The sequence below is a fragment of the Notamacropus eugenii genome, chromosome 2 (assembly GCF_028372415.1).
Source record: "Notamacropus eugenii isolate mMacEug1 chromosome 2, mMacEug1.pri_v2, whole genome shotgun sequence".
NCBI classification, from domain to species: Eukaryota; Metazoa; Chordata; class Mammalia; order Diprotodontia; family Macropodidae; genus Notamacropus; species Notamacropus eugenii.
The window spans coordinates 319311772-319324228 of record NC_092873.1 but is presented as its reverse complement, the minus strand read 5'-3'; the positions used below and the strand labels follow the sequence as shown (position 1 = coordinate 319324228).

General features: G+C 35.4%; 1 protein-coding gene across 14 annotated transcripts in view; it reads right to left on the bottom strand.

Moving 5' to 3' along the window:
- Nucleotides 1-12457, bottom strand: part of TNRC6C (trinucleotide repeat containing adaptor 6C) — a 270642-nt gene that overhangs the window by 48643 nt on the left and 209542 nt on the right. For 12 of the 14 annotated variants that reach the window (XM_072645138.1, XM_072645145.1, XM_072645135.1 and 9 more), the window contains 4 exons: nt 11047-11189; nt 9753-9902; nt 8476-8622; nt 1852-1971 (listed from right to left, as the gene is read on the bottom strand). In XM_072645138.1, coding sequence (XP_072501239.1) covers nt 1852-1971; nt 8476-8622; nt 9753-9902; nt 11047-11189 — 560 coding nt within the window. The remainder of the gene's footprint in view (nt 1-1851; nt 1972-8475; nt 8623-9752; nt 9903-11046; nt 11190-12457) is intronic. The other 2 variants (XM_072645141.1, XM_072645147.1) reach the window with 1 other exon arrangement.

Below are 12457 nucleotides of genomic sequence, written 5' to 3'. Positions count from 1 at the left end.
AAAGCATATTTTCTGGCACAAAACAATTTTAAAAAGATTATGATCTTACTAAAAAAATTGAATACACTAAAAAGTTTTGGGTAACTATGCTAATATCCCTACATTTAATGTGGCTCAGTTAAAGACGACACCAAAATCTTTCTGCGTGATTAATACAAACTAAACATTGAAAAAGTGAGAGAAAGTAACGAAAAAATATTTATTCTAACAATGATTCAGATGAAAGTTTTCCAGAATGGCTCAAACAACTTGGCACAACGCTAGCATTAGGATGTCCCAGATAAAAAATGTGTTAAAAATTATAAAAGATTATAATTACTACAAGTTTACAAGATCATTTCTAACATTTATCACTGGGAGCGCAACCCAAGAGAAATATAGTACAAACTGCAGGAGGACTTTTTTAGAGCTGAGAAGCTATCAATAAAGCACTAATTAAAAACACCCTTTGTGTTGTCTCTCTGTACGCTAAATATTTGGGAAAATTTCTTTTACACTGTTGTTTTAATTTATCATTCAAAAGACTTTGGCAAGAAACCTGTGAATATTTTCCTTAGCACAAAACTTTAGGAATTGTTTAGATCTAAGAGTAAAGTCCAACTTTTCTCATTAAAAGTGGGAAAGATAAAATAGACTGCTTCCTGGAATAAGTATTATTCAGTGGTCACAATTATAAATATTTTTAAGTCATTTTAGTTAGCATTTATACAGTGCTTTAAGGTTTACAAAATGATTTACATATGTTATTTCATTTGATCCTCACAACAACCCTGTGAGGTAGGTGCTATAACTACTTCCATTTTACTAGTGAGGAAACTGAGGCTGAAGAAGGTTAAGTGACTTGCCCAGGGTCATATAATGAGTGTCTCTGCCAGGATACGAACCCAGGCCTGACCTCCTGATTCTAAGTCCAGTAGTCTATCCATTGTGCAACCTAGCTGGTTTGATGCTATTAATACACTGACATGATAAGGTGTGAATTTTCCCCTTCGAGTTGGCAAACAAAATTTTGTTAATTTTGGATAAAAATAATTCAAATTTTCTCCATAGACTATAATTAAATCTCTTGTTTTCTTACATTTACTTTGATACTTGGTTATTATGAATCTCATTTACAGTACTATCTTGAAACACAATGTTCTTAGGAATTATTGAAGATTATAGGGCTCAATAATCCCTAAATCACTATAAATCACTCCAGACTATTACTTGTTTTTTTTAGCTTATGCCTGCTTTTTATATATTTTTTCAGTACATGCCCTGATGTTTGCTTCTAATTTCCTACCTGTACACTGCCTGACTATAATTATTAAAAGTGAATCTAAAATTTAAGTCACTATACTGAGCTGGAGGGTGTTGTCCTATGAATGTAGCAATAAAAGCTTTAATGATCACATTTTGGAAGCTCAGAGGCCTTTTTATATTTCCCTCCTCATGCTCCATAATTAAGGATGTCAAGTAAGTTACTTCCAGAAAAATGAAGTGCCGTAGTTTTCAATAATAAACAAATTTGGTCTTTATTGCACATCAATAAAATAAATGTACAGAAAATCTAGGATTATAACAGAAACTATAACCCACTAACAAGAGCAACCTTACCAATGTGTCATAATTTGTTTTTAAAAAACTGTAGGAACTTTAGGGAAATGTGAACAGCATACTATTACATGACAAAAAATAACCTGTCATATGTGTTTATCAATATATGTCTAGCTAATATGGACTAAGAATTTAAATTTAGTTGCTTGTTTAAGGACTATGTAGAAAAACAAAGCAGCGGATAAGTGTCAAAAAAACACTTTCCTTTTATTCTTCAAATCTATTCTACTGTCTGCATGTTTATTAACTCACCAGCTGCAGTTGATAGAGCTGGTTCAACATCGTCATATGCTGAGGATTAATTGGCGAGGTTAATAGTGCAGGGTTGAGACCAATGTTTTTTGCTGCAAACTGCAAAAGCTGTGCTTGAACCTACATAATAGAAAACACTAGTCACTGAATGTTGTATATTTATTAAAGCAAATTTTAAAGACTTATGGATTATTAATAAAATACACTTAGATTCATTTTATGAATTAAAATTCAAGGGAAAATTTAAAAATGGGCAAAAATGCCTATTAGTACTAATATCTGACCTGCATTTCTGAAGCAGGACAGAAAATTCTTTTAAAAGAGTCAGTTAAATAAACTAAATGAAATGAAAAGAATTCTAGGATTTTCCTTCACATCCAGCATATTGATAAAGATGAAAAAAAAATGGAAATAGTCAATATCAGAGGGGAAGAAAGACACATTAATATGCTGTGGGTAGAGCTGTGCATTGGTCCAAACAATCTGAAAAGCAATCCATAACTATGCCCAAGTATACTAGTACACTAAACTATGTATGCCCTTTGACTTAGCAACATAACTACTGGGCCTAAATCCCAAAGATTTCAAAGAAAGAGAAAAAGGATCCACACTTGAGAAAATATTTATAGATGGTTTCAGAGATACCTGGGAATACTGTATGAACTGCTGTAGAGTGAAGTCAATGGAATGAGGAGAACAATTTATATAATAACGCTATTACTGTAAAGAGAAACAACTCTGAAAGACTTCAGAACTCAGATGAAACCATTAACCTTAAATCCATAATTACAGTGGATTAATGATGAAGAATGTTACCTGTCTTCTAATAGAAATGTGATGGATTCATATGTAGAATGAGACACATTTTTGGGCACAGACAATATATGTTCTTTGTTTTGCGTGACTATGCATATTTATTAAAAGGTTTAGCTTTCATTTTTTTTTCAGGGTGATGTATGTGCAGAGGTGAGAGCAAGGGAAAATAAGTGCTTGATAACGGAAAAAAACAAGTGCTTGATAATAAAAAAAATTTCAAGAAACCTGATATAAATTAGAATTATGTTTAATGAGTGGCTAAATTGAACATACCCTTTGACTGAGAGATCCTATTCCTAAGCATCTATCCCAAGAAAGTTGAAGAAAGAAATGAAGATCCCATATACACTAAAATATTTATGGCAGCACCTTTCGTATTAGCAAAGAACTGGAAGCAAAGTGGATGCCTAACGATGAAAAAATGGCTAAACAAACACATGAATATAATGGAATGTAATGGAATACCATAGGAAATTACTAATATGAAGAATTCAGAGAAGCAGAGGAAGACATATATGAATCCATGCAGAGTGAGGCAAGCAGAACCAGGAAAAAAATATGTGTAGTCATACACATTATATGTGTGTATGTGTGTGTGTGTGTACGTATACAATAGAAATGAAAGAATATCATCCCCCCCCCACCCACCCACCCCCTAATACTAAATACAAAATACACTCTTTTCCTACACTGAAAAGATGAGAGACTACAACTGTGGAATGTTGCATCTATAGTGAGGAGTGTTTAGTCAATTCTACAGAATTGCTTTTCCCCCATTTTCAAATCTTTGCCACAAGGGATGAGATAGATCACTGACTAGGTAAGGGAGGAGAATATCAAATAAATATATTTAAGAAAAGTTGCTAATAAAAATATAATTTCTAAAAAGCAAAAACAATAGACTAGTGACAACAGACATTTTAGGACACTGGGTTATTGGTATCAGTAACTAGTTTCTAATTAGTACTTGCTACTATTTGCAAGGCATTATGCTGGGACAGGGATGGGTAACCTGCAGCCTCAAGGCCACATGTGGCCCTTTAGGTCCTCAAATATAACCCTTTGACTAAATCCAGACTTCACAGAATAAAAGAATTTGAGGCTGCAGGTTCCCTACCCTCTGCTAGAACAAGAGATACAAAATGAAAAACAATCCCTTCCTTTAACAGGAAACGCTCTATATAATACAACATTCAAATAGATAAGCATATGTAAAACTACTTATGGAAGGAAACACTAATAACTAGGAAGAGGAGGAAAAGTTTCCTGTAGGAGGTTATGGATGAGCCTTGAGAAAAGCTAGGGTTTATAAGAAGTGGAAGTGAAGAGGGAGGGAGGTTAATGCAGGTAAGCCTTGAATAAAGGCATGAAAATGGGAGAAGTTAAGTTCAAGGAAAAGAAAGCAGGCTAATTTAGCTAGAACATATAGTCACATAACAGGGAGTAATGTGAGTAAGCCTAAAAAGGTAGATTGGAATCAGATATGAAAGACTTTCAATGCTAAAAACAGATTTTTGTATCTCACAAGACAATAATTGGAGTGATCTGCTCAGGTTCTTGTTCTGGGAGGAAGACTCTTGAACAGGGGAGTAATATGGCTAGACTTCTCTTTTAAAAAGAAGAAAAGAAACTGCATTTAAATGAAATTTATAATAATGTGAGGAATCTGAAGTAGCATATGCTACCTTTTGTGAATGGAGAGGGAAAAAAAGATTTTTTCCAGGGCACCAAAAAAAGTTACTTCCTTAGTCAATCAGTTAATCAGTCAGCCAGTCACCTAGAATATTTGTTAAGTGCTTACTAGGTGTCAGGCACCTAGTGCTAAATGCTGAGTACACAAAGGCAAAACCAGTCCCTGTTCTCAATGAGCTGCTAGTTTAATGAGGGAGACAATATGAAAACAACTATCAAGATACCTACAGGATAAATTGGAGACAGACTCAGAGAAAAGGCACTAAGATTATGAAAGACTATGGAAGACTTTTTACAGAAGGTGGGAATTTAGCTGAGACTTGAAGGAAGCCAGGAGGCAGAGATAAAGAGTCTTCCTTTTTCACCAGAAGAAAAACAATCTAATGTATCTAAGAGGATTACCTCAAAGACAGTGTTAACTTTTTGAAAAAGAATTTCAAGGGTTTTTTTTTTACATCTAGCAACCCTAAACTCTATAGCTCTAAATACTCTAAAGGCCATTTGAAATACCCACTAGTGGAAAATCTGGTGAGATATTACTACTTGGAAGTTATCATGATCAGGGAACTGTCAAATACATGATAACTACAATACAGGTCTGTCTGAGTTCGTCCTTTGTTTTACAAATTCACACCCTAAAGCACCATAATATGTAAGTTATTATTACAAAAAATAATACAATGCTACAACTTCAAACTACTAAAACTTATCTTGATCATTAAATTCTAAAGGAACCAAGAGGTTTAGTGCAAATAATCACTTATAGAATCATGGAGTTGGATGGGTACTCAAGAAGTCATCTAGTCCTTCCCCATCTTGTTGCAGATGAGGAAACAGGCCCAAAGAAGTTATGTGACTTGCCTATGGATCACCTGGGCAGAGATGACAGAACTAGGATAGGGTGGCTGAAATAGACAACTTTTACACAAGTTGATCAATTTATCACAGTATGAAAATCTATGGACTACATATGACCATAAATCTTTTTGTTTTACCCAGGGCTTTTCTATATTCTTACTTTTAAAGCTATTGAGCAGAGGTGGTAGATAGAGGGGACTCTGGGCTCAGGGTCAGAAAGACACTCCTAGAAGTAGGGCTCACAATTCTTTTTCTGACACCTCTCAGCTCTAACAATCCAGGGCAAATTACTTAACTTACATGTGACTTGGTCCTCCCAGTGATTTATCTTTTAAATTAGAATAGATAAAGAGAGTGACTGGGAATTTCCCCTTCTCCTCTAATTCCTGTATCTTCACTTCAGTAGCTTGAGCAATTCTTCATTCGGTCATTTTACCACAACTCTTCATCCTCAATGAGGTGACTTAGGTATATTCTAATGATCACATAATGGCATTTTTTTCATGAAGGACCAAGATAAAGTGTAGTCCTTGACAAATATAGTTTTGAATCTCCTTCCCACATATTCTCTTCCTTCTAAGTTGTTCTGAATAATCCCAAGGTTCTGACTCATTTTTCTCCTCCCATTCCAATTACTGAAAGGCATTTACTTAGAAAAAAAAATCCCTAAAACTTATTTTTTAAGCAAAGGTGGTAGGGAGTGATTTACATTGTTTTAGTTTTTAACAGTAGTTCTCAAACTTTTTGGTCTCAGGTCCCATTTATACTCTTCAAAAATTACTGAGGACCTGAAAGAGCTTTTGTTTATGTGGGTTATATCTGTTGATATTTAGCATATCAGAAAATAAAACATATTATTATTATTATGATTTTTGATCATGTAAACCTCCTGAAAGGGTCTTGAGGATCCCCAGACCACTAGAAAAACCTATTGTTCTTCTACCTCAGTTCAATAAGCTATGCCCTCGTCATGTACCCTCTCTCCTGGTACCTACCTTTTCTGGAACTCTGGTTCCTTTCTTCCATATTTGAAATCCTATATTCCAGGTTAAAAACTTCCAGGTTCTTAGTTGGTTGGCATATTCTTATTTGGACATCAGGGGTGGGACTGGGGGTCAATAGGCTGCTCTAGTACCCTTTTCTTATTGTTTATGCCTCTCTTTGTTGGGTTCCCTTGGGTAATTCCAATTAAGCCACATAATATTCCCTTAAATGTGCCAAATAAAAGGATCTATCACTTTCACCGATGACCTGTTGGTCTCAGCAACAATTCTCAGTACATTATTAGCTAATTGTTCAAAATAAGATACTCTAAAGTTGCTAAACTCATAAATAAATTCCCACTCTTACGCTGAAGTTAATTTGCTTGAGGTGAATTTTCAAAGTTGAACTAAACTGTCACATTAAAATAATTATGTCTATCTCAATGTGCATATCCCTGAAATTCACATTTCACTTAATCCCGAAGGAGTTCAGAGGTAACTACTCCAAACTGTACCTAACTAGAAATCCCTTCAACAAAATCCCCAACAAGTTTAGACTTTGAAACCCACCATTTCTGAAGGTCTGTCGTTCTACCTTTGAATAGCTGTGTTAGGAAGACTGTCTTTACATTGAACCTAAATGATCCCATCTGCAATTTCTACCCACTGCTCCCCATTCTGCCTCTGATCCACTCAGAGCAAGCCTAATCCTTCTTCCACGTATCAACCCTTCAGACACTTGAAAACAATTCTAACATTTCCCCTACTCTCAAAGCACCTAAGTTCTTTGAAATGAACATTGGAAAGCAAACTTGAGACTCCTCACTATGCCGGCTTCCCTTCCTCTGAACACAATATAAAAAGTATCCTTCTGAAAATAGGATTGAACACTGGACTCCAAATGCAACCTGACTAGGGCAGAATAGAGAACCTTTACTTCCAGTGTTCTGGACACTATACACATCTCTCTCAATATAGTTTGAAATAACATGAGCTTTTTGGTTGCCAGGTAATGTTGATGACTCATATTGAACTTGCTGTCCACTAAAACCTCTAGATCTTTTTCACATAAACCACTGTTCAAAGGATCACAGATTTGGAGCTTAAAAGTACCTTATAAGTCATCTAGTCCAATTCTTCTCAGGAAGAATTGGCCCAGAGAAGATAAGTGACTTGCCCAGGGTCACACAGTAAGTGGCAGTGCTGAGATTTAAATCAAGGCTCTTAACACCAATTTCCATGGTCTTTTTACTACTGCCCCAGGTTATCTCACCCAATTTGTAAAGCTGCTTCTGATTTTCTAAACTTTGTCTCAGCTGCCTCTGTGACTGAGGCCTCCTTGTTCTAGAACATCTCTCTACTATGGAATATGGAATATCTCTCTACTATGTTGCTCCTTTCCTCCCTGGGTGAGTTCCTCTGGGAGTCTCCATGTTGAGAAGGGGCCCAGGCTGGCATTTCCCTCTTGGCTTTGCTTCTGACTTTCTGGACTTTGTACCATGTCTCAGCTTGGGTACCTTCCTTCCCTTTCCCCTCCTTTTAGTTTGTTACCTTCCCCCAGTAGAGTATAAATTCCTTGATGGCCATTTCCTTGTATTTGTATCCCTAGTGTTTAGCACAGTGCCTGGTACAGAGTAAGAAATTAATAAATGCTTGTCTTGCCTTGATTTTTTTGAATTTAAGTATAATGGTTTATATTTGTCTCTTATTTTTCAAAGGACTTGTGTTCAAATTCTATCTTTGTCACTTACTATACACTACCTGGGCCACCTTGGGCAAATCACTTAATCTCTCTGGGCCTCAGTTTCTTCATTGGTACAATGAAAGGGCTGAACTGGAAGCCTCTAAAGGCCCTTTTGAGGTCTAAACCTATAAGCCTGTTAAATATCATCTTAATGAAGTAACTTTTCACTTTAATTTTGCCTTTTTGGATTCTGTTATCTAATTTCATCTAAGGTATTAGCTTTACCTTGCTGGCTTTGTGTTACCTACAGATCTGATAAGAAACTAAGTTGTTGATTAAAATGTTGACCAACATTTGGTTAATGAGAAATCACTGGGGCACTCCCTTCAAATGGACACTGAAGCAACAATTATTCTCTGGGTCTGATCATTCAAATAGTTCTGAATCTACCAGTCTGTATTATCTAGTCTAGTCTTATTATCTTGCTTATAAGGACAGCATAAAAGACTTTCTCAAATACTTTGATGAAATTTAGACAAACTATGTACATAGCATTCCTCAGCTTCAAAAACTGGTGGGTATTAGTCTGACCTGAGGGGATAGAAACTGAGGCACTTGAGCACGAAGACTAGGCTGGGATGAGTTAAGAGGTTGTACTGGCGGTTGCTGCGGCTGTTGCATGGTCCTGGCTTGTGCTGTTCCGCTATTGCCAAACATACCCAGATTGCCACTCGGTATCTGGAGGAGAATAGAAAAAATTTGTTTCTTTCTTCCTTTTCTAAAAAAGAGTACTTTTTTTTTTTTTTTACCAGTCTAGACCTGTAATAAAATAAACATTAACTAAAGATGGTAAACATCTTATAATGGTTGAAATAAGCAAAAATACTGCTGAAGTTATTAAGTTTATATAGAAGCTATATAACAATGGATAAAACTTTTAAGATGGTAGATAAGACTATCAAAAAAAGGAAAAAGAGAAGAAATATCATTTAGCCAACCTAATGGGGAACACAAGAAATATTTCAAAGAATGACAGCAATATACACACTGCTTTCACAACTGAGATTTCCAAAGGAATAATTTCATAACAGCTACAGAGTTGTTAATATATATATATTACATGTAATATATAAATATATATATGTAATATATATATAGTATATATATGGGCAAGGATTTATCTTAACAGGAGAATATTATCCAGAAACAAAATAATTATTTTCAGTTGGGAAATTTAATTGTCACTTCAACAAACCTTAATATTTACAAATAGTTAATAGTTGAACATTCAAACATATAGTCAAGACTCTCAAGGAGGGAAGTGAGATTATAGCAACAGTGCTCAATTGCTACTCAAACTAACTCTAACAAGATTCTAGTAACAATTTTGCATTTTTGCCTACACATGCTTAATTACTATATCCTTTTTCTATGAGATAGGCTCAAAGGCATTAAAAATTATTCCTGTAAGTAGACCATGCAAAATTTTTCATAAAATCGTTATGTGATAAGCAAACTCACTGTAATTTGAATATATGTACTAATAGTTTCTCTTAATAGAAGTTGTTATAACTTCAGCAGACCAATACAATGTAACAATGGAATACCAATATTGGTATTCTACTGAAACATTATAGAATTTGTGCCAAAGGGAAAATCCCATATATGCAGAAATGTTCTCTCAAAATTTGGAAACTTATTCCAAAGTGGAATCCTGTAAGAGAATTCCTGTAAAACTGAGAAATACAAGAAAACTTATTACAGTCTGAAATGCTAATATTAAGTAAAGATGGCAAAGACTCCTTCAAAATATAACTTCTAGGGAATTGAAAAAAAAAGCACGATTTGATTTGTCCAAGTAGCCTTACCTGTCTAGAAGAATTCAAGTTTTGCATGCCCAGCCCTGAGGCAATCCCACCCAGGGTCTGATTAGGGAGTGCACTGTTTGAAAGGGGGAGCTTCAGGCTTGGTGAAGGCAAAAATGGTGAAGTAGTGGGCTCTTCCACTAGGCCGCCATCCTGATAGGAGAAAGAAAGGGTGAGCTGTGTGCAATGTCCAACAGAAGACAAAGCACAAAACAATTTCCCAAGGAAATATAAAGGATATGGATGAATAAAAGATTAAAATATCAAAAAAGCATGAATAATAAGCGAATGAAGAATATGGGTAAAGGGAAAGAGAAGGGGGAGAGAAAGAGAAAGAGTATTAAGATAGTTTTCCTTCCATTTTTTTTTATATTTTATATTTTACAAATGTATGTTGTGTGTGTGTGTATATGTATATGTTTATACACATATATACACATATATGTATATATAAAGCTTTCCCCTCTTCTCTTCCATTCCCCCCTTCATGTATAGTACCTTTAATACTTTCACTAATCCTAGAAACAGCTAAGCAAAAGGAGAAAGGTCAAAGAAGTGAAAACTATACCAAGGGTCCTAATAGGACTCTGATTGTCTTCAAATAAGTAGATTTCTTTTGTGTAGTTATTAAACTTGGTCTAGCATAGAATGGACAACTGATTAACCACCTATACATTTTTGTAAACAAAAATACAGATAAGGGTTGTAATTTCAACATGGAAACAAGTCCGCTGGAGAACAAATAAAGAAACCTGTTCCTTGGTAGTCTGCCAGTGATCCCTAGCATTTTCTTACTTGCCCTTCTGTTTTTCCATAATACCCTTTTATTTTTGAGATCCAATTCTTTTGCTTTGGCATTAGAGGAAGGGAAGGGAAGAAGAATTTATATAGCTCATTTATTCCAGGTATGGTGCTTTACAAATATTGTCTCATTTGATCATTATATTTGACATTAATAATGTCAAAGTCTTATACAGGTATGCTAAATATTCAAAGCAATTTCAGGAAGCTTTTTCATTATAAACTACAAAGTCCACTGTCCTCTAAATACTCAAAGCATTTCAAAATCTACAAATCAAGAACTGGTACTACAATCATCACTGCTTATTGACCTCAGCTGACAGATTAAATACATAGATCAGATTTGTTATGAAATCAGAATATTCAAGTGTGAAATCTATACTATGGAAAGGGTACTGAGTAGTTATGTTGATAGAAATTTGTGCAGGTGACTTGTTAAGGTCACGCAACTGAAGCAGACATCAGAATACTTAATCTAAACAAAAAGATAACTCACCTTGTCAAGAAAGGTGGGGCGGTCCATGGAAGACTCTTTGGAGATTGGTGGGCGGCAGCCAAGGGGTTTGGTGACCATTCCATTGTAATCAGTCACTCCCATTCCACGCTTGTCCATTTCCACCTTCTTTTCCAGCAGAGCACCTGGAAAGAACAAAGGGAAAAGCATTAAGCTTAAGAAAATGCTTAATTTCAGTCATTACCAGCAGGTATAAGACTGGTGGCTATTAATCTCAGAAAAAAAGATGCAAAGCTTAAAAACTTTAGAAGCCCTAGGCTTCTGGATGAGTTGAAAGTTTATGGTACAAAGATGTAGTATCTGCTTAGATGCATAGTGTTATCAGGAAAGGGACAGAAAGAGTTTTTTCCTAAACTACAGGTGAGCCATAAACAAGAGGAAAGTTCTGCCTAAAAAAATTACTTGTCATAGATAAATTGGAGGAAAAATAATTAAGTTTTATTTAAAGGAATAAGTTGCTTTAAGGAGGCCACTCAAGCCATCCATGTCTTTGTTGCTCTCTAGTTCCTACTCCTGACTCTCCTCCCAGATTTTCCCTACACTCCTCATTCCAGCCCTGGATTCCACAGATTGAAACAGATTGAAAGTATCCTCTGAAGACTTATATGAACTTATGAAAAAATGAAGTGAGCAGAACTATTAGAACATTATACACAATAACAGCAATATTGTAATGATACTCAACTGTGAAAGACTTAGCTACTCTTGATTAATACAATGATGCATGACAATTCCAAAGAACTGATTTTGAAAAATGCTCTCCACTTCCAGGGAGAGAAATGATGAACTCTGGATGCAGACTGAAGCATATCTTTTTCCCCCCACTTTCTTTATATTTCATAACTTTTTTGGAAGGGGGGCACACTATGGCTAACGTGGAAATGTTTTCCATGACTTTGTATGTATAATGGCTATCATATTTCTTATCTTCTCAATGGGTGGGGGAAGGGAGAGAATTTGGAACAGAAAACAAAGAAAAAGTTCCCTCTTTCATCTCTGTGGTCACTCTCTGACTGACTGGTTTTTCCCAGAACCTTCATTTTAAGAAGCATGCTCAGGCCACTCACATCTTCATTCATTTCCAGGCACACTCTTGACTGTCCTCTAAGATTTTCTCTAAGATGCCTCCCTTTCCCTTTCCCACCTTCACTCTCCCTACCCCTTTTCAGTTTCCTTTTATGTATGGTTTTCCCACGTTCAAATGCAATCTCTTTGAAGGCAGAGACTGTCCTTCTGCTTTTATTTCTATTCCCAAAACCTAACATAGTGTCTGATACATAGCAAACTCTCAATAAATGATTACTGATTTGTTGACTTGTTCTCAAGAAACTACTATCAAAATCTTCTTTTAATATCTTTTGGTGGTATGAAGACAATATATGCCTACATCTAA